This window comes from Cydia splendana, chromosome 13 (genome assembly GCF_910591565.1).
Source record: "Cydia splendana chromosome 13, ilCydSple1.2, whole genome shotgun sequence".
Taxonomy (NCBI): Eukaryota; Metazoa; Arthropoda; class Insecta; order Lepidoptera; family Tortricidae; genus Cydia; species Cydia splendana.
In genome coordinates this window covers 9549434-9573815 of record NC_085972.1, presented here as the reverse complement: position 1 = coordinate 9573815, position 24382 = coordinate 9549434, and the positions used below count along the sequence as shown (strand labels likewise).

General features: G+C 35.3%; 1 protein-coding gene across 1 annotated transcript in view; it reads right to left on the bottom strand.

Moving 5' to 3' along the window:
* LOC134795996 (uncharacterized) overlaps positions 1-24382 on the bottom strand; it is a 65177-nt gene that overhangs the window by 19581 nt on the left and 21214 nt on the right. Inside the window, exon 2 of the mRNA XM_063767897.1 lies at positions 12367-12753. Coding sequence (XP_063623967.1) covers positions 12367-12676 — 310 coding nt within the window. The 5' untranslated portion in view covers positions 12677-12753. The remainder of the gene's footprint in view (positions 1-12366; positions 12754-24382) is intronic.

Here is a 24382-nt window from a genome sequence, read left to right as displayed (position 1 = left end):
TGCACACACAGCCGCCAAATTTGTAAGTAGATTAACCCACCAAGTACTCTCAGTGAGAACAGTTAAAACGGGTTAATTTTAATGTGTTTTATTTCGTCGGACAGTTTTATTTGCTGTTTGAGTGTGATTTGTAGTTGTTAAGACACTTGTCAAGTACTAAAATCCAGTTTTTATTCTCCTAATGATATTCCAACTGTTTTTGATAAAGTTACGAATAAGAATTAAGCACTTGTCTAATAGCATTACCTATTAGACAAGAGCTTAATTCTTATTCATTCGAGCAAAACAAAGCTACCTCCTCACTAAATAGATGGATTTCTTCATTTTCCCCGATGCATGGCGGCGTAGAACAAATGGTCCATTTTACTAGAGTAATGGCTCACTTAGATACGCGTGTATGTAGAACTTACGTTGCCTTAGAAGCTTGTTAGTGTTGAGAGATATTTCTATGTCATTATCTCTGAACCGGCTGGTGCAACTTCGTTTTGTATAAGGGGCTATACAACAAAACTTTTGCATTAATATAATATTTATTCTGTCATACATAAGATAAGCTTTTTATTAATCTTAAATGAAATTAACAAAATCAAACATAATAAAACTTACTAAATACTTAACCTTTGGTAAAAAAAATTGCCTCAAGCGCCGTCAACGGGCCAGGTGCCCAAAACACTGGCCGTATTTCCTCGCTGTATAGCGATACTAATACGCTGTGCGAAATAGTGGCCAGCCCTTTGGTCGCCCGAGGCCTCTATTAGGCGCGCGCGAATAGACAAATCATATATAATGGTTTGATATTTCTATTATTTTTATTTGTATAGGTATAATTCCCTTTGTTTAAAAGCTGCCTGTATTTTTTTAAACCTACTGGTGTTAACAGTAGGCTGGCGTAAGAAACAAGGAAAATCTAGTTTTTATTAGATTCATAGGAGAAATACGGAAATTTAATAGGTCTACGAAACACGTAGATAACGTTAGGTTTGATTAAAAAAATATCAATTAAAACTTTAAGTCAGAAAAAGATATAAAATAACACTAACAAAGAAAAACAGAATAATCAGTAAGCACACTACGAGTAATTCTTATTCATTTAGTGTACTTATTGCTGTGATGAGTATATAACAAGAGTGACAAAAAAATAAAGAATTCCCGCCACTTATTCGTAACATGCCCATTACGGAACATATAAAAGGCATTGAATAGACGGAAACTAGACGGCGCGAACAAAAGTATTTGCCGACGGTGGCTTAAGCGGGCATAATTGAGACATCTTAGCGGAGACGCTATTAGGAGCTTCGCTGAATACGAACAAAATTGTTCTTCCAAACTCAGTTGGTGAAAGACGCGTTGCGATGCCGTGTGACGATGTCGAAGTTAGTGTGTTTATTTTAGCGTAATCCTATGCAATCAAAAGGAGTTATTTTGAAGTTTGTACCTGGATAATCAAGTTTTGCGCTGTGCGAATACAATTAAACTTTTATCGACAAACTCTTCCATCAAAATGTACACTTAAGAAATGAAATTTTACCAACCAGGTACCGTACCTAATATACAAAACATCCTCCCTTATATGTAGAACATTGAAGTATTCGAAAAAGAAGCTGTGCTTGGACTTATATTGCTACTCTAGATCTACTCAATATGACTATTAAAAACAAAGTACTTATATTTGAAGATACGTCCTTTTAGCTTAGCAGGGCAGAATAGGTCTTAAAACGAATATTTGTTTCTTATATGTTAAGAAAAAACTTCCAACGAGATCACTGTCGGACCGATCTTTACAACAAAATGTACAATTTACTCTCGTGTACCTAGTTCTTTTGGGACTGTAGCACAACACACATCACGTATGCCTTGCTAATTACAAACAAACTTCGAAGCCGACGGGCATTAGTGAAATTGGAATTATTCGCGCCCCGTTTTACTGCTTTTCTGGCAATTTACGTTAAGGTAATGTAGTTAGAATTTTCCCGAGTGCGCCTCGCTATTTAATTAAGGGAAGCATACTGATTATTATACATTATGGGGGTTCATGAAAACACTTTTTCTTCAGATTTTTTTGTTTTCCCTCAAGCTCCATTACATTTATCACAAATGGCTACGGTATCGTCGTCCTCATATTATATTTTTCTATCTGCAGCTCAATGAGAGTTAATGTGAACAAAATATTAAATTTTGAGTTGTTTGTCTGTCACTTTATAAAAGTACATATAACATGTTTATGTTAGTTTTAAAACACCAACAAAATAGTAAATTCTACTAAAAGTTTTTTTTAATGTTAAGTGATTTTAGGATTAAGTAGTAAGAAAATTAAAAATCACCTTCAATCATAGACAAAAATTAAATTATGGCGATTTCAGTTACGTATTAGATTACGAAGATCAATTGCTTCTAAAGTTTCTCTTCGCCGAAATAATAACAATTAAGTGAAAAGTAATAAAATATAATTATTAAATAGTTATTTGTACAACAAGAGATCAAAGTTTGATATTTCTTCGAGTGCTTATTTTGAGTCCCGTGCAAGCGAAAGATTCTATAATAGATTAATTTAGAATCTTGAGCGTAGTAAGGGATTCAAAAGCGCACGAGATGTAAATAACTTTGATCTCGTGTAGTACACAAAATTTTTCACCCTAAGCAGTGAGAACATACCTAGAGGGACAGAGATAATAGAACCCAAGTATATCGAACTTGTATTAGACCCCGCATGTTGAAATGACATTTGACTATAAAGGTCACTTGAAATTCATTTTGTCTCACTCAGTGAGCAAAATCGCATTTTGCTCACTGTTTTTAAGAAGCAAAGTACCCTTGTTCGAGCTGCTGAGGTGAAAAAGAATTTTATTAAGCATGAATGGGTAATGAAAGTATATTGTTATTAAGTTATACAGATGTATCTAATACAATACTAAGATTTCAACAATCGTTGAATACAAAAAGTAATTATAGCGCTGTCTACCAATAAAAGCAAAGGCCTGTCATTTTAATTGCGTCATTTTAAATAACTTAACAATATTTGTCCACGTTCTCTCCCACTTAGCGAGTCAACCATACAATAAAACCTCCTTTAATTACAGCGATGCCTGAAAACGAGCTTTCGCTTTTATCGTTCCCACGAAGGTGGTCATTAACCCGAAATATAGCTACAATTAACAAAAAAACCCACGCTCCCCTTTAATAAGGTGTTAAGTTTACCGTGGTGCTGTTTACAAAATGGACGGACATTAGTCACGAACTGTACTTGGATTTATGGGTACCTATTTACTTGCTTATATACATAGGTACATATTTAGTTGTCGACATTTCTTAGTCAGTAATCGTTTTTGGTATTTATCTTTTCTCGAATCGATTCCTTGTGGAACCTACGTACTTTGCTAATATAAAACGTTTCCTAAGAAAATTTGTATCTCAGAAATATCTCGGAACAACTTCACACTGCTTCAAAGTGCAAAAAATTCACAGATTTCGTGCCTCACACGACTATCGAGCACATTGGAAATGAATCTACGGAATTCGAAAAAATATTGTAGCTGAGCGACGAGAAAGTCTGGATAAGGAAAAAGTTACAAAATAAAACTACAACGTTGAATGATAATTATTTTATTCTTAGACTAACACAAGTATCCTGGACATAACGCATGTGAACAAACCCCTTCGGCCGCGTACGCAACTGGAGCTTCGTAACCAGTTGCGATCGAAAACTTTTTCGGTCTTGTACGGAACCGGTTGCGATCAAAAACTATTTTCTTCTCATACGTAACCAGTAACGATCGAACATTTTTTGTTTTTGTACGAAACCTCTCGACCGTTCATGAAACCAGCAAAGACTTTCTTATTATAAACTTTAATGTAGTAATAATGCACACGTTATACAGGTAATTAACCTCGTTTAAGCTAACTCTGCACCGTGTTTGATAGCATATATTATGGAAGTATTATTTTAAACGTCATCATTGCATAGAAATTAAAAAAATCGCATCTTTATTATCTTACGTAAGAACTATGAAAACCCCCTCCCTCCCCCTTGTAAGAAAAAATGCGATTTTTTCGACCCCCTTCCCCCCTAAATCGTCTTACGTAATAAATGAATGGCGCTCAAGTAGCTACTTCCGAGCCTCGACCAACAATAACGTACTATTACCGATTTTTGGTCTAGGTAAATGTAAACATAATTGGTTATGTAAATATAAAAAGTTACATATGTCTAAAATTTATCTAGTATAAAGGTTAGTTTATGTGAAACATCGTCAAACACGGTGCAGAGTTAGCTTAAACGGGCTTAATTACCTGTATAACGTGTGCATTATTAGTACATTAAAATTTATAATAAGAAAGTCTTTACTGGTTTTACGAACGGTCGAGAGGTTTCGTACAAAAACAAAAAATGTTCGATCGTAACTGGTTACGTATGAGAAGAAAATAGTTTTTGATCGCAATCGGTTTCGTACAAGACCGAAAAAGAATTCGATCGCAACTGGTTACGAAGCTCCGGTTGCGTACGCGGCCGAAGGGGAACAAACAAATTGCAAAATTTCCACACGCGTATCCAAGTTTGAATAATTGTCGCCGTGGCGCATAAGCAGGATATATTAATGTTCAAAGTACAAGAAAATTATTACACGGCAAATCCGTAGTCAACTCGAGAAGTCGAAGCCGAAGATCGGCAGCGGCCCATTTGCTGCAAGATATGAAATTTTCTTGACAGCAGTTTGACGCGACGAGAGATGACCATAACAGCGTTTGTCTATGTTGCACCAAACCTGAGTTCCAATAGGTACTACCAGGGTTCAGCATCAGCTATCTTGGGTAATGCTCTACCATGTGCTCATCATGACGAATCGGGTGTCCAAAACAGCGTGTGCCTATGTTGCACCAAACCTGAGTTCCGCTAGGTACAACCAGGGTTCAGCATCAGCTCTATCTTGGGTACTACTCTCCTAATAGGGTAGTAAATAAAGGTAGTGGACCCCGCAGTAATTCCTCAGCCAGAAAAAACTTTACAGTATGATAAAGTATCAATTAATAAAAAGTATTGTATAAATTTCCAAAGAATAATAATAATAGAATTAAAGTAAATACCTAAAGTCTTAAATCGTTAATATCTTTTTACGGAAAAATGCTCCGTTCAAACTTTCTTCACCAGACATATTCATGTAACGTATTCCAACAATATATGAAATATCAAAAAAATATCCCAGCAGAAATACCAGTATTAATAAAATAAAATTGTTTGGCGTGTCTTGGACCGGAAAATTGCTCAGTCAAATTTTTTCACTGGAATGCCATTTTATTGCCGTTTTATACCTACAAAATGAAAATCTAAAAATTTTCCACTCTCAGTTTTTAATAGTTCTATAATACATACATTTCGATACGCATTTTTTTTGGATTTTTTTACCCACTGCGCCAAATTATATTCTAAGATCATATAAGAAGAAAAAAATGACAGAGCAATTTTCCGATGAAAATGAGCGTCAAAAAAAGGAAGTATCATAAAAAAATATTCTCATGTTTGACAAAACTTTTAGATTTTTTTCTAGTATCACATACTGATACAAATAACTTATTTTGTAAAATAATTTTGGACTGAGGAATTACTCGGTTCAATATATAATCAGATTTGTGTTTTTACCTAACTTAGGAGTGTTTTTTTTTTTGGATATTTATAATGTTAGTCTCGGCTCATACTATACAATAACCAAGCTAAATTTCATCGACTGAGAAATTAATGCATGGGTCTCCATACAACAACTTGCTTCATTTACTACACTATAAGTGCTCATCGAGACGAGTCCGATGACCAAAACAGCGTGTGTTTATGTTGTATTAAACCCGAGCTCCACTAGGTACTGCCAGGGTTCAGCATCAGCTATCTGCTAGCAGCCGCCAGCAACATGCTGAGGTGAGACCATTTCGTGGCACTTTTTCTTTTTTATGTTTCTCTGTATAAGTTATTATTTTGTGTTTCTCCCTCTCCCTCTCCCTCTCCCTCTCCCTCTCCCTCTCCCTCTCCCTCTCCCTCTCCCTCTCCCTCTCCCTCTCCCTCTCCCTCTCCCTCTCCCTCTCCCTCTCCCTCTCCCTCTCCCTCTCCCTCTCCCTCTCCCTCTCCCTCTCCCTCTCCCTCTCCCTCTCCCTCTCCCTCTCCCTCTCCCTCTCCCTCTCCCTCTCCCTCTCCCTCTCCCTCTCCCTCTCCCTCTCCCTCTCCCTCTCCCTCTCCCTCTCCCTCTCCCTCTCCCTCTCCCTCTCCCTCTCCCTCTCCCTCTCCCTCTCCCTCTCCCTCTCCCTCTCCCTCTCCCTCTCCCTCTCCCTCTCCCTCTCCCTCTCCCTCTCCCTCTCCCTCTCCCTCTCCCTCTCCCTCTCCCTCTCCCTCTCCCTCTCCCTCTCCCTCTCCCTCTCCCTCTCCCTCTCCCTCTCCCTCTCCCTCTCCCTCTCCCTCTCCCTCTCCCTCTCCCTCTCCCTCTCCCTCTCCCTCTCCCTCTCCCTCTCCCTCTCCCTCTCCCTCTCCCTCTCCCTCTCCCTCTCCCTCTCCCTCTCCCTCTCCCTCTCCCTCTCCCTCTCCCTCTCCCTCTCCCTCTCCCTCTCCCTCTCCCTCTCCCTCTCCCTCTCCCTCTCCCTCTCCCTCTCCCTCTCCCTATCTCTATTTCTATTTCCACCACCACAAGAATGCATAGATTGTCGAATAGTGCGTTATCTACGCCCGTCTCAAACAGGATAGATAGAGTTAGACCAAGAAAAATCTGCAGCGATTTTGAAAGCCCACGCAGTGCAAGTGTTATTCTGCCGTCATAATCCCGATAATTCACAACAAACACCGATAACGAACTCTGCGAAACATGAAGTCATAAATGTCCTGTGAAAAATGTCGTTCTGACTTTTTGACTATTTTAAGGTTAGGCTACAGGGCAAACCCTTAACCCGATCGTCTTTGTTTTAGGCTCAAATTTTAGCTGAATAAATTGTCCAGAGCCGTTTTTCTCAAATTTTTGATATCATTCTTCGTTTCCAAATTATCGAGCACCAAAATCAAAAATTCGGAAAAAATTGAATTTTATTTTGACTATTTCGACCATAACTTTTTTTGTTTTTGACTTTCTCGAATAATTATTTTTGCACCTTACAGCTCTCGTGATTATGCGTCTTTTGAGCCTATTTTTTAATATCATATCTTCACAACTTTCCGAGATATAAGGGAATCGCACTTTTTCGTGAAATCGGACCGTATACTGGAGCGAACGAAAAGACATTTCCAATGTCAAAATACAATAATTTTTAAAAATTCTTTCTACACGTCACCATTTCAATATTTGTTTTGGTTAACAAAACTGTGCCAAAGCAAACTAATTTTAGACTCGGAAAAACTGCAGCCGTAGTTTTAAACGTACGAATAAAGGTAGCTAGTAAAATTTATTCACACCACCGGTAAAATTGAAATCGAAGCCGGCGGACGCATGACACTTCCTGTTGCACACGCAACTTTGAGCCAGTTTATCTCCATACAGGATGTAAAAAACACTGTAAAAACGTGACCATCGAAATGTGATAATAGTATTTAAAGCGAGGGTTTTAGGCCGACTTTACTATATATTATATAGTTTCGTTTAGTAGTAGTAGTTTTTTAATAGTTTCCACCAGTCAATTTATTTATTTTGTAATGTTGTTCTTTTTATTGTTGTTCTTAAAATTTTTCGATGTATGAAATAAATTATCTTCGCTTTGTTTTAACTGAGTAAGTTTTTACATTTTCATTATTTGTGTGCTGTACATTCTAAAGAAATACTTGAACTGCTCATTTTTAAAGCGCGATTTTATCACACAGCAGGTTTGGTTTTTGAAACGAGTCTGTAAAGCCCCGTCGCTATTTTTCTACGACGTTAGTTAACATTCAATGAATTCAAGCGAATAAAAATTGCTCAAGCTAAATCAACCGTGTGTTGTTGCCACGATACCGATCAACTTTTGTCTCATTTTTTTCTGTTCAGTGAAAGGAACTGGGTAACCTTAGATTAAAGCGATCTTCGTTCGTAGCTGGTACAGTCACCTGCAATAATATGTTCCACAATGAAGGCCGCAAAAATATGTGACACGAACTTATTTGTAGAGCTATAAGAGCGTGTCATATATTTTTGCGGCCTTCAAAGAGTAACATATTATTGCAGGTGACTGTACCACTATGATTATGTTACTTGAATTCAAATGTTAGTTTCTTTTTACCCTGTACACTATTAAAAGGTGTTTAATTCTAACGGGGCAGTAAGAAAAAACCGGAAACTATAAGACGATAACTAAATAAGTACGTAAGTAAAGTAATAAAGTACAAATATCTTATGGTTCCTTTTTTCCTTCCTGTCTCATTTAAATTGAACGCCATATATACTCGTATATATCGCCCTATAAATACCATTATCACCTTTCAGAAAAAAAGATATTAATTATTCCGTACATTTTGTTAAAAATGAATGATAGTTAAATATTTTCTTATTTACTTAGTTCATTTGTTTTACGACTAATTGTAAAAATAAGAAATTGCTGAAATTACAATTAATTAAAACAACATATTTTTTCACAAAATTCTTTAAATTGTGATTGCGTAAGTCGTATTGTCGACACACTCATATTCAAACAAGCCCAAAAATGACCGAATTTATCCATCGTAAAGCTTCTGTCATCGTCCGTTGACGTCCCAACCCTACTCTCCAGAGACGTGGCATCGTGGAAACAGACAGTAATCTAGTTCTTTCAATCCCCTTTGTGAGGACATCTCGAGGTCTTTTGTGTAAGACAATTATCGTTCCGGATATTTCTAGCGTAAAAACGTATTTTACGAGAACAGAAAAGGACGGTAGGGGAGATACTGGGACGGTTATGGCGTGCTCGCATTTGAGAGTTTATTAGTACAACGGAAGTGCTGAAATGTAGGAAAGTTGTTGCTCAAGGGCACGCGCGCTGTAGCTTATAACGAAGTGAGCTAGGAAAACTCCAGTGCTAATAAATATACTCATGTTTGTATAATATACAAAATGAGAAATCTTTTTCGTTTTGATAAAGATTTTTTCCTGTAAAGTCAATCATACTTTTTATGCATAAATTTCTAGTTTCAATGGGTTCCTATATAGCTACCTACTATGAAAACGGGAAAGCACTAAACTGAGATGATTTATAGTTAAATTAAAAAAATACTGATATTTTTTTCATAGAACAATTTATGAAAAAAAAATGTAATCAATCTTTTGTTTTTTTTTCTAGTTTCAATAAAGTTTTAGTTGCCACCAGTTTATTTTAGGTTCTTACCTTTAATACCTACATTATAATTTACGAAGGGCAGTATTTAGAAACAAAACATAACAAATCTGCAGTATTTAGCAACAAAAAAAACAGAAATCGATTGGAAGTAATAACACAGTAGGATTCAAAGAAGAACGAATAACTGCGAAACGCATAAATATAAGATATGTTTTGGCTGACCCAAGGCATAACTTTGGCATATTGATACAGCATATATATTTTGCGTAAAGAGTGCAGATAAAATATTAAATTTGGTTTGTAAGCAGATAAAACGCGTAGTTCTAAAAGAAAGAGAATCTCAGGAGGAGCATGATATTGTTGTACATTTTGTACAAGTACACCAAGGTAAGTTCATCCTAGAGATAATGACATTAATTATTTTTGCTATTAGAATCGCTTTGTTCAAACTATATTAACTTTCTGTTTCAAGCAATTAAATATAATTACAACACGCTGTAACCCCAAGTGAGTTGGTTGTTACATGTTTAAATGCCATTAAAACAAATTTAAGACGTTTTTGTTATGTCTGACCACATAAGGTGATTTTGTTATATCTCAGTCTACTAATATTATAAATGTAAAAGTGTGTATGTTCAACCACTTCTACGTAGACGGAGTCGCGGACATAAATTATTATTTCAGTAATCCCTATAACCATATTAATATATATTCCAATTATCGAATTCATAGGACACAACTGGCTGCCATGGTTATCCCAGGTCGATCATCGATGGATTACTTGAACCGATTAGATTAACCTACCGCGCGGATTATAGAGCGACAGGTCAATTCAATCCTATACAGGTGACTTGATCTGAATTTGATTTAAACGCTTCTGGCTAACAGCACAATGTCCTCGTATGCGTTAAACTATATAGAAACCTTATTTATGCAGATAAATCGACAGACTAATACATATAGCTGACTGTGACCTTAATTTTGAAATGTGTGAGTTACAAGCTCAAATCTTGGAAGGGGCAATTATTTGTGTGATGACCTGATGACTGATGAGCATGAATATCTGTCTTGATTTTTTTATCATCATCTCAGCCATAAGACGTCCACTGCTGAACATAGGCCTCTCCCATCCACCCTCCGATTTTTTTATGTATCTACTTATTTATATATAAGTATTTCAGATACCCATGTAACTTATGAACAATATGTAATTTATTATTGTAATGGGTGAATCATATAGGTATTATGCAAATTAGCATGTACAATGATCAAATAGACGTGATAAATTATGCACGGTAGCCGTAATGGTGAATGTAAACACTGCTCGTCTACATTACTAAATGCAAATCATACATTTTCCGTATGTTCAACACCAAAACCAATATCTTACGAGTTAATAATGCAGGAAAATCGATGTATGGAAATGTCTCCAGCGCTTAGGAAATATGCCACGAACGCGTTTCTATTCTTATTTGAGCCACATAATACACAAAAGGCTAAGGAAGCCGAGTTGTCCGCTGACACAGCCTCTCCGAGGCGAATCGAGCCGCCTGACCTTTTTTAGGATTCCGTCGAAAATAGAAACCATAACTCGTAAAAACTTATTTTTATATACTGGTCCTGAATATTTCAGTGTGGGGTTCTCAAAAAAAATATTTATTTTTATTTTTTTATTTTATTTATTCAAACATATTACACAGTATTACAGTGAGACACTAAGGCACTGTGGAAAATATATCGGTAGGTTTTTAAAGGGTCTGTAACACGCATATGAAACTCATTGGGCCGTTAGTTTTAAGCGTCTATAGGCGGGCTTTTACAGAACGATGTAGTAGAGATAATTATGAGGGAACAGATGAACATACATACATACCCACATCCATACCGGTCAAAATCATAACCCTCCTTATGCTTTTCCGTAGTCGGGTAAAAAGTGCAATCACTTTCAGCAATTCATAATTGTCTAGATTAGATACTAATAATATTTTCACCGTAGTATATTTGTAGTAGGGGTTTTTAGGAAGAATGGTATCATTTACTTTTTTTCCAAAAATCATTAACTTTTGCGTTACTTAGACTCAGAACCACGAGTACTATTAAATGAGTCAAAAAAAAGTGTCCCCAGTTTTTCATAAAAATTTTGGGTACTTATCAGTTTTGTTACGGTCCATACAAAATGTATGAGAACATGCGTCACAAACCTGACATTTTTTGAACACATTTTTTCTTTTTAAATCGATAGTCCTCGTGATTCTAAGTAGAAATAACACAAAATAATAAATAACCATAAATAAAAAGTAAAACTTGCGTAGTTCTTACTGTCAAAAATATTTTATTAAAATATCTCCAATACAAGTAGGTAAGTAAAATATGTCAATGAATCCTTTGACTGCGCAACCCTTTGCCTCACAAAGCACTTTCCTCATATAAATAGGGAATACAGCTAGAAGGGGACATATTAAAATAAGTTTGAATAACCCCACAAACCAATAAGAGTGTATTTGAATGGATGTAAAGATATATTTGCGAATATTACATAATGATAAATCAGATATAACTGATTTATATCAAACATAAATAGTTAGTGTAAGCCGCCAGAAAACTGGACCCTCGGAACTTTTTGATTTAGAATAACAAAATAGGTCTTATTTTTCCTTTATGTTAAAATATCTATCATTATCTAAATGTTACATAGAAAATATTGCTAAACATTAGCAAAGAAATAAATTAAGTATTCTTTTGTCTCATGACGTAAATATTCGATGGATTTTTTTTTCTGGAGTTTTCTATGCTGTCGTTTTAAAATTCTACATCTATTCTGGGGCTAGCCAGCTGCTAGGAATTACTCTTGTCTTAAAATTTCTTAGGTAGGTACTTAAATTATATCTAACTTGCATATATTTTTATTTGTAACTCGACACATACATATAATGTTTTTTTAATGAATATACGGTGAGTACATTAGCCGCAGTGTGTGTGTGCCACCAGAATACGCGTTGTCCAAAATGTTGTTATAATTATTAATTTTCAGAAAGACAAGGGTTCGACAAACATTTCCTTCCAAACATTCCAGCTCCATAAACCCCATAAATGTTTTGGTAAATTACGTAAACGGTGTATACTTACGTGTACAAGACTTGGGCTCGTCGCTTTTGTCTCCGCAGTCGTCCTCTCCATTACAATACTTGTCCAGCGATATACACTGTCCCGTATCACACAGGAGCTCGCTCAGTCTGCAAGGATTCTGCGCGTTTCTAGGAAACTTCACCCTTTTCACAGGCACAACCATAATGTCGGAAATTGTGTCTAAACTGTCCTCATTCACGAATTCCTCGTTCAGGTCTTGAGGACTGCACAGTTTTAATGATAATAGCACTAAGATGAATAGGAAGGTTCTGTTATTGAATACGTCTTGGAAATTCTTTAGGAGACACATCTTTAGCTCCTTCTCATCTAGGTCCTGTGTTTGTCACAACATTTTTCTGACGAGTTGTTTGGTGAACATTTTTGTACCTGAAACAGCAAAAAGGTACAATTACATCTCTTGTCGCATTCCTGTACGATTATTTTTACTAAAAGGGACTATATTACGTTTAATAGTTTATATTCTAAAATTTAAACATAGTTCGGTTAGACACATGATTCATGACGTGTTTGCCCGTAATTAGCCTCGTTTTCATGTTTAATAAACCTACACACATCACACAAGGACAGAAAAAGGGTATTTCTAATAAATTTAAAATTAAACGTCGGTTGCACTAAGCAGGTACCTAAAACAAATGTAATCGTAAATACGTTCCATAACTTTTACTAATAAGCTTTTGGTAAGCAGTTCGTCAATATTCTGTTTTAAGCTGCCTAACCTGTTACCCTGTATTATTTGTCAATATTTTAGCAATTTTGATATAACCAACTTTCATAAATATCAAAAACATATTTTCGTATTCATATACATATTTTAATCAGCACGACATTTCCACGAAATCCATAATTGTAGAAAATAATTGAGTTTACATTAAATAGTAGTATTTTAATAATTTCTCCAATAATCCAATTCGGCAATCACGAACATGTTAATAAGTTATTTTCATACCGCGCAGGTAATTAAATGTCTATAATTCTGAGTAATTAAACCAATTCGGACAATTAGTATTACTCGACTACCTAGTTACTTGCTCATTAATAACGCGACTGGAACTAATTTCAACTACAAAATTAAATAAACATTAATATCGCGATCCGACGACAGTGATTGCAAATGTACGAGTAGATATTATACAACGCACGTACAATAACCTTGAAGTCGATTATGTTTAATCAATTTGAAAATATTTTGATTTTATTTTGATACGCCCTTGACTCACAAACGCACCATAAAGTGCCTTATGAGTCGACTTCTGCAGGCCTTTTATGGATGGCTTTATCTACGTGACAAAATATCCGTCACTTTTTAACAGAGCGCGAATGAAAGTGACGGATACCGTTTTATCACGCTGTCACGTAGACAAGAACGACCATCATATCGGGTTAAAGATATTTTTATTTGTCTCAAAAGAAATATTACATTTCACTTATTGAGATAAGTCCGTACCGTTATACTATATATATATATATATAGTACCCGTACTAAATACATTTCATTAGCACCAATCAGGGTGATTCGCTAACGCTGATTGATACCCACGGTCAAGGTCGTACCAAAATAAAATGAAAACCATATTATTATCTTTATTTATATTTCTTCTTAAGTAAGGTTGTTTATAACATGTATATAAAAGTAAAATACAAAAACACATAAAAAAACAATAATAAAATACATATAAACACATTATAAAAAACCTAACCCTAGGTTAGGCCCAGCGAGAGTCTCACTAGGTGTTGGTCGAGACCATGGTATAATAATATACTCCGCCTGGTACTCTCTTCCCGTCTTTTCGTGGTCACGTGACTGACACAAGCGACAGCGCTATATGATAATATGCGATAGCGCTATATAAAGTGGCAATGTTATTATGACGTAGGCTTGTGTCACTCTAGGAAGAGAAGACCATGTTTTATTAGACTATGGTCAAGACTATGAGACCGTTCGCTGACACGACTATGGGAACAATGATCGTCGAGTCAACCAGCCCACATGGTGCAACCATATTATTATTAATTGCGATACTATAATTTATAAGTTACGTTTAGTTTAAAATTTTTGATACAATATTTATATTTATTTGTTCCTTAATGTTTCAGTTAAATAAAAGTTTGATTATTTTATTAAAAAATCGCATAAAAACCATATCAAATCGTTAAAACGGAATCGGTCTCGTTGTCTAAGATCTATTTGTGGGATCTTGTTACAGGTGCTTCAGGCATTCTGTTTGTCTCAGAGCAATGCCTTAGGTGATCAATTATATTACGGTGTAATACAATATAGTTACGTAGGTACATTACAGCATCTGTATCTAAGTACAAACACATTCTAATGATTAACACTTTAAACTCTCGCGTTTTGTACACATATTTAATTACACAAACGGGTCTACCGCGTGCAATTTCTTTGTCTACCCCGAACATTTTTATAAACTAATTTCGGGTAGTTTAGTGGTGTTTTATTAATATATCCGTTGACATTTGCTGGGACGTCAGTCTTTCCGTGACCACAGCTGGTGCAACTGAGCTGAAACGTCGGAAAAAAAATGAAATTATTACGCGGTAGACCCGTTTGTGTAATTTAACATGCTAATTATTAAATGCGAATCATATAAATTAGGTACGTATCTCTATGGATTGTTTTACAATAGCGTGCGGCTATATTTTTATAAGTTATGCAATTTACAAACATGATCGACAAGCTGTATTCTCACAAAAAAGATTAATTGGTAAAATATACTAAGGTAAGATGGGGTAAGACGAACATAGTTTATTTTGCTCGGGGGCCTCGGGGCAAAACAAACAGTATGAGGATTCCATACAAGTGTTTGTCTTGCCCCGGTGATAAGCTTACCCCACCATACCTTATACGTATAAAATGCAATTTATTCTATTACTGTTTACCATCAGGCGGGCAATATACATTGTCCTTCGTCACTTGGCGCCAATGTGATATACCTACAATATTTTTTATATTAAAAAATGTACCTTTTAGAAACAAGTACCAATCAAAAGTTACAATTGCGCACAGCCCAGGGGCCTTACCATGATGTCCTTTTTGCGATTCTGTTTAGGACCTAAACTGAATTGCTAAAGGACGGAGCTATATAAGTCGCATAATTCTGTCCTTTAGCTATTCAGTTTAGGTCCTAAACAGAATCGCAATAAGGACATCATGGTAAGGCCCCAGTACGTGCAAACATGTATTCGCATATAAAGATACACATATTATATATGTATATGGCTGATACAGGGCCACTTACCGTACCCGACATAAAACTAGCAACCGAAAAGGAAAAAGAAAATCAAACGCCAAAGAGCAAACAGACCGTGTAAACCTCCATACTACAAATGACATGTGTGGAACCGTAGCCTTCGACCTTTGTAAGTAGGGCGATACATTCAGCACTTTACCCAAGTGTGTCCATAAATATACCCACACCTGATACGCCGGCTGGATTGCGCCTAGATAAAGAAATTTAATATCGTATTTGCAGTGTAGTCTGATTTATGGTGTATGCCGGTGGTGCACTTAGTTTGATTTAGGGGTGAAATAGGATCATATACTTAACGGTTAGAGGGGTGAATGTTGGGAACACGATTTATTGTTATGTGCGGGTGCTTATGGGTTCACATTTCAATTGTTTTAAGGTTAACTTATGTTGGAGATTATGTAGGCTAGTAGACTTAATGCTTCGTTTTGTACCTATATTTCTTTGCAATTAGTTTCAGTCTCTGCTAGGAAATCTACTACATTAATTTATACACCTACAAAGGTTCACTTTCTTGTAAAAAAGCTATTTTTAAGTTACATGCATTAAAATATGTTAGCGTCCCTATTCTAACTATATATTTAAACATATTTATATGAATTAAGTACAGGACAATATAGTACAGTACAATTTACTTTGTTAATTTTCGTAACACAATGGAATCAATTAACTTAAAACTAATTACACGTCCCTAGCACTACACTTAACTACGTATATAGTTTTTGCAATTCACCCATTAATCAAATAGCATTAAATTACCCCAAATTACTTAAACAAAGATTTTAACAACTTTTTTTCCGTAAGGTACTTCCCTGGCTTTTTAGCATTGATCTGTTGGTTTTTAATAACGCATTCCATTTTCGGAGATGGGTCAAAAACAAAACTGTGTTCGCGTCTTTTCTGTAGACATACACAAGAGTTAAGGACTATAAAGGTAAATTTTCTTATTTAACCCTTATCCACATGAAAAGGTACTCCTTTTATTTAGAGAAGTACGATAAAATCATTACCTAGATGCCCACAAGCTGTTAACTATTGCCCACAGGAGAGAAAACTAGTGTGTTCGCGCGAACTGTACATTTTTCTCTCCTGTGGGCAATAGTTAACAGCTTGTAGGCATGTAGGTAATGATTTTATCATAGTTCTCTAAATAAAAGGAGTATTACCTTTTTACGTGGATAAGGGTTAAATAAGAAAATTACCTTTATAGCCCTTAACTCTTGTGTATGTCTACAGAAAAGTCGCGAACACAGTTTTGTTTTTGACCCAGATATCCGAAATTGTGCAGTATTTGGAGTTACCTGAATACACCTTACTTATATCAGTTATATCTATTTGATCACAGCTTACATCATCTAAACACGACACGTGGGTAAACTTGATAGCAATAGAATTATGTTGCCAAGAGATTACATGACACATTAAGTAGGCACACAAATCGCACACAACATTGTTTGTTTGTTATATAATCTACGTGTAATTAGCCTGTTATAATAATAGCAGGCACCCAATTAATTACGCGCTCAAACAACCGTCTCGTAAAACGGAAATTAGAGGACCACAGAGCAGCAAACACTCCTGTACGCGTATGTGATGGACCAAAATTGAAAATTATAATTTTATTTTTTATTAGCAGAGCATTTACCCAAGAGTTAATATGAAAATAATCTAATTGAACTGACACTCCTTTTTGCCAAAGGTAGGCTACTAATTTTGTATCCAAATAAAATAAAAACCAAATTAAAAAAGTAAGTATTGAGAGAAAAGATGTCATAATTATTTTGTATCTACTTAAACACCTGCAAAGTTTGACTAACAGGACTCTTTGATTGAAACGTGTAGCCTATGATCACATTAAATTAATATTATTTCCAAATATTATTAACCCTGTTGCAGCGTGCAATTATAGCTGCAACATTTCGGAAGTCACCGCAACTGTGACAGCAACATGCAAATGACCGTAAAAGCGAATTTGTGTTACCAAACGCAAAGCTCTCACAAAGGGTTGAAATTTGCAATTCTATTTTATAAGCGATGCAGATAATACGTTGAAACGTGAAACCGACGTTCACGTGAAACGTTCGAACTCTAGTGGTTTCGGTCAATATGTTTTCCGGCGTAATTCATCGTTATTGAAAAGTTTTCATATTAATCCCGTGGTTCAGCTAACGCCAGTATGATAACTGGTGAAATATGGTCAGAGTTCCACGTTACTGATGTAACCACGTATAATGGAATCTGTAGTATTTTGATGGTGTTCATTTTCAACAATAAGGTTTAACTATTTTTCATATAGATTAACCTTTAAATCATTTTATATAATATAATATGTTTATACCAGGGCGTAAAAGGGTACGGATTGCTCAGTAGCTACCTGAGTGAATGGTATATTTATAGGTGGATATTATTAAATATTTTACAATATTTTGAAATAAAATATTTAGAATTACATCTTCATTTGGAATGTTTTTATTGTAATTGGAACGTCCTTTAGGCTCAGGGAAATAACGATGAAGAAAAATTTTCCTTTTTTAAATACAAATTGCCATTGGGCTACAAAATCTCATTTGTACAACAAAACGTCCACCACAAAATTTTAACTACAACATTAGCAATCTTAAGAGCCCTCGATCCCTCCAGGAAACAAGGTAATCTGGCGGACAGTGATAAATTAATGAGTAAATAAGCGTTGATAATGATCAGGACCAAAAAACGCGAGCCACAGGACACCCCAACTGCAACTCTGACGTGACAAATGACGGGGCGGGAAAAAATGAACCATTTAAAATTCCCGTCCGCCTCCACCACTGGGTTATTATTCTTATAGCTCACTCGTACATTGCTGCTGGTTAACCAATATAAGTGACTACGGTTACACATCAGTTTTTTGCATCTCGAGGACACTCTTATACTGGTTCATCTGAACGTGTTTGGAATAAAAGCGAGGTTTTAGTACGAGCTGTGACGCTAATTTAGGAGTTATCTAAGCCTCTTATCAATTTCTTTCGTTATTCTATTTATTTATTACGTACCAAATTCACGTAAGTAATAGCTTTTGGCAGGCTCTCAGCCTCTGTTTTTCAGGTAACTGGTTTTGTAAGAGTATTCACTCGCGGATACGGATAAAAGCTGGTTTTATAAATGAATAGGCTTGGTTTGACCTAAATCTTTGCTGGCGGAAAGTTCTAATTAGGTCGTAGATGATATCGCGAAGACTATTCTAGTTTTAATTGGTGTTGTTTATTCTATACCTAAATATTTTTAACGCTGATTCGATATTTTAACGCTTCATGGGTGCACAAATCATCTCAAAAATATGTCCCATAGCTTTTATGTCAGCGAATTAAGAACTATGGGACATATTTTTGGGTAGGTTATCTACACCCATATTTTTACACTTGACTGTACCTACAATATTAGATATACTTACATACTTGTTTCCATTATTTTAAGATACGTGAAATTTTAAGAAACGTGAAAATCTTTGACCCGTTCCCTGAGTCGACGGAGCCCCGCTACGCGGGGCTCCTATTTCTGGGCAGTTTGCCCTTCGGGCATCTGAAGCAACCTAACGAACCTATCCTACCTATGTATTGGTTTAATGTGACTATCGTCAAAACATTACACAGGAACATTACGATCTGCCTGATCGTACGATCGGCCTACGACATACATATAGGCAACTAAATTGCCTTAAGTACTGTCGCGTACCACTCCAGCAGGGCGACCGCGGGGTGAGGTGCGAGCGGGGGGCAGCCAAGATGTCCGGGGACTTGCCCACTAGCCACCGCGGCTATAACTCGGCTCCGTCGCATTTGTATTTTTATATTATTTATCATTAAACTCATAGTAAAATCACTTGACTTCATATTTAGCGTCCATAGAATCAGGATAGCCCCTCAACATTGGTCCTTCGAACCGGATCAACCCTGGAGTGGTACGCGACAAGTACATATGTACACACAATACTTTCATGTTTATTATTATTAAACCTTTTTCATTTTTTTACCCTTCACGGAACAATTGTATGTCGGAAATTTGGTAGACGTGCTCGGAGCCGAAGCCTACACCGAGCGGATTCTTCTGTCCTCGCCTGTGTCATGAGACTCATGAGACGCCCGCTAAGGCGGCACCCGATTGGTTCTATTTTTATTTATTAACACATTCAGGGCCACGAACCCGACTGTCGGGTACACTGTTCGTAGCGACTACGCGCTCCATACGGCGAAACCGTGGCCACGCGCTACGAGCGTAACCTGTAGCACTTAGTGGCAATGAATGTGTTAATACTGTTAATATTTATTTAGGTACTGTTAAAAATTATCACATACTTAAAAATCTTGTAGGTATTCCATTGTATTTTAAATTTTTAAAGTTACGTAGTGACTAGTATGTGTTAATTAAAGTTCACTGGCACTGAGTTTAGTTGCGTCATAGTCCTCTCTAATTCCGTGCAATGCGCACATTTTACTTGCAGTGGCATGGTATAGAATAATAAAGCTTGCAATCATAATTATTATTTAACGACTTAAAGTAGGAATAATGGTATAAGATGAACAGTTACTTTCGAGGCAATTTCTGCTTAACTCGATTTAATAGGTCTAAGTATGTCAGCAAATAAGAATGAAATAAAAAATTAGTTACTATGAAAGTATTGCAAAAAAATACTAGTACTTAAGCAAAGTTATTATAATTTATTACCTACATTTAAAATGTGAATTACATAAGAAGAAAAAGTACTGGTATAGTCTTTAAAAGTTTGTATGTATTGGCTTGCTAGGTAAAACTGTAAGAAAATCATTGTCCATCAGCTCTGATTATTTCTAAATTTAAACTCGCTCATCATTTTGTATAATAGAAGATTGAAAAAAATAGTTCGCATCTAAAAAAATCTGATCGTCTTTCTTTGCTAAATAGAATGAAGGTTTTACAAATAACGACTGATATAATTACTTTGACTGGTATAGAATGCCTTTTGTACGATACGACGACGACTTTTTATTGTGTGCAATAACGAATAGATAAATAAACTCCTGTCTATAGGTACCTACTTCTCGGCAAGTCTCGGCGGTGCATAGTAAGTTTAGTTACGTCTTGGTTAAACACATGTGGTCTGCAATGTTCACTGGATTGATTAATTGCTTCTTAAACATGTTACACACGGTACAATTTCATGCACAATCTGGCTATACCTACTCGCAAACTGGTTGATGTAGATTGCTGGTGGCGTGTAGGTAACTGGCGATTTATAACGGTTGGGTAATTTTGGTTATTCTATGAATCTCATTTATAGATAAATGTGCTTTGCTATGTAACTGTGGGAAAGTTACAATCGACTGCGATTATTAACAACAAACATAATTAACGGCCTCCTAGCTTAGTCATACTACATAGAAAACATCCATAACTCAGGAAATGATAAGCACACAATAAATGCCGTTACCGGAATTCGAAAGCAGAATCACCACCAATTACCATTTGGCATTACCGATTACTGATTACTGTTTGCCATTTTAGGGACCATTTCGTGTGTATTATGTGTTATATGTCATTTAAAGTAATGTTAGTGTTATAAGTTTGCTTTTTGTTCCTTTTTTATCTGTATTTCTTTTGTCTGTTTCTATTTTTTTGCCACGTATAATCTAACTATTTCTATTAGGCTAAGCAGCCGTTTTTAAGTAGGTACTAAAATCTAAACATTTTTTTAGTTTTTAGAAAAATAGAAAACTGTATATTGGACCAACTTTCTTTCTTGTTCTAGTAAAACTAAATCTTATAATAGATTATCCATATCTTCAGTAACTTAATTATTACTTATGGCTTACAGAATTCTAGAATAATCATTAAATTCTGGCGATGTCAACGTTTAATCGTAAACATAGTTTACTTCAGCCCTTGCCAAACGTAAAGCGAAGCGTCAGCGGCCCTGTCATATGTCACGCCTAAACCTTCCTAACTGATAGTTCTTGTCTCACTAACCTGTCCAAGACATTAATTAATGTACCCGTATTTCAGTAGAAACCCCACTTATTAATGCGAAACATTAGTCCGCAACCAGATGAGGCCAGGATTCTAGAATGTTCCGGTTCGTGCCAGGATATTCCAGAAATTGTCTGTACAATAATGTATTAGAAGCTTCGTTATCTGAACAAAAAGTTTGATATAGTTTTATCTCAGTGAATAACATGTTGTTTATTAGTATCTTGTAAGTAAACTTTTCATTTATCAACAGATTTTTTTTTTAGCTGGCTTCTAGAAAGTTTTATTTATATAGGCATTAAGAGCCCATCAACGTGCACACTAGCGCCACTGCTAAATAATCGTGATTATTTAAATTTAACGACAGGTTAGCAGTGGCGCTAGTGTGCACGTTGATGGGCTCTTAAATAATATCGAAAAAGTAAATAAAAACCTAAATTTCAATTACTGTTTGTTTCTGAAGTTAAGCACCACGGCCGTTATTCCCTACCCCAAATATTTTTGTCTACTATATGATAACGCTAAAATAAAAGATAAGCTTAAAAATATTTAGAAAGCTTATTGAGTATATGCTTTGTATGGATTTTTAGAGTAACTGTACACACACAGTAGTCGGGTCGGGATCATCCCAGATTTGCATAAATGTATAAACAATCTGGGTTTAAAATCGAATCACATTTAGCCGTATTTGGTTAACCTAGACAGATGCGGGTCAACACAACGTACCGTTAATCCAAAAAAATAACAAAGTAATTCCGGGAAGCAACTTTGATTTAAAGGGAGTAATACCGATATATAAACGATAACATTTAACTTAAATAGTACCATAAAAATTACATCAATTTTTGCTAAAATATTATCATTGAACAAATTATGTAAGATCGACATTGGGCATGGTGTACTTTTAATACTTCTTATACTATCACCAAGTTGATGCGAATTTAAATGCCAACTAATAGGTTTATTTAAATAAATTTAATCTAAATTTAAGATACTCTCCTCAATTTATTCTATTCAGGAAATATAATTTGAACCGATTGATCGCACAAACATGTTCGAGAAATAGGTGCAATTATATTTCGTAGACTATGATAAAATAGCATAGGGCAATCAGGAAAAAAGTTATTTATTTACAAGTATTATAATTTTTTGTACAAAATACTAAAATAATTCACAAATGGTGAACTTAATGACTAATGGCATTCTCTACCAGTAATGTAATGTTTACTCAACCTATGAAAATATATAAAATGAATGACATTTCAGACTCTTAAAACTTTATTGTAATCTGCCCAAAGCGCAATCGGCCGCCCGTCTGCCACATGATCCAAATTACACGGATGACGGGTAAAAATAGATGGACATTTCTCTTCAGCAAAGTTTCCTTGCCAAGTTTTGAGTTAACCAAGTCCTGATATATTAAAAGGAGGAAAGACTTTGAAGGAAAGTATAGACTGCGCTCAGTTACTGCGCGGAAGATGTTACGTGGTTACTAAAGAAAATAGGTACATATTTATATATATTTTTAGTTTCTTTTACCGTTATTACTTTTGTTTTGGTTGAGTTTATTGCCATTATAAAAGTTTTGAATTAATAAAAATATATATATATAAATATCCATAAAGTGGGTGAGATTATATTCAAATGCATTTAATATTGTCCATATCCCTATAAATTTTACTTTTACTCAATTGACAGATTTCGTTCCTGTCGCAAAAAGCAAACTGTAAAATTACAAAGACTATTTAATATGCCTATCAATTATAAATAAGATTAAGACGAATATTATATTGTTTTAAAATATATAATAGACTAATATTTTTTATAAAACATAAATATCTTACCTGAAACTGATATTAATAACACAAGAAAAAAAAAATCTTATTCAGCACGTTCTTTATAATTAAGTATACCGGGTGTGGCCTGTAACACGAGCAAATAATTAAAACATAGATTGTACTCCTCAAACGGTGACACTTTAGTTCAACAACTTTTAAAAATTATGAAGTATTTAGACTCCCTATTTTTCATACAAAATAAATATTATCTTCAATAGACGCCATCGCCACGCCATATCATTGTGATTGACGTTGCTTGTCACGCCTCAAACATAACAAAATTCGCAATACATTGCGTTGTAGAATAATCTTTAAAGTGTATTAAAAATCACCCCACAAGTTATTTTTAAAAGTCGCTGAACAAATGTTGGTCAGTATGAGGAGTAAGCCTACAGTTTAATTTTTTGCTCATGTTACAGGCCACACCCGGTATAACTTACCCTAAAATTCAAGACAAGTTTATCATCGGTAGAAAAAATGTGATAAGGTAAAGGCTCATCAAAAAGTTGTAACAACTCCAAATGCTGCGGTGAATAAGTGGCCCGTAAATAATTTCCCCAGAATTATGGATTACCGAAGACCGTTTCATCAATGCCTGTTTAATATATCGCCTTTCCAACAGTTTTCGGGAAAAACAACTTTATTATTGTGAATATTAGGAGCACAATTCACTATGCTTATTTTCTGCTTAGCGTAGTTGATTATCTTGGCTCAGTAATGAGATTAATGTTAATATCTAATGGAGCGTACATTACGATGTAGCAGTAAGCGAGACGTGAATAATTTGAGGGTATATAATATTGACATATGTTTTCTACAATATGTAGAGATATGAACTATAGTTTATTTCGTTTCAATATAACATATGGAATAACATATGGAGAAAGGAAGGGATTAGTTGGATAGAAAACA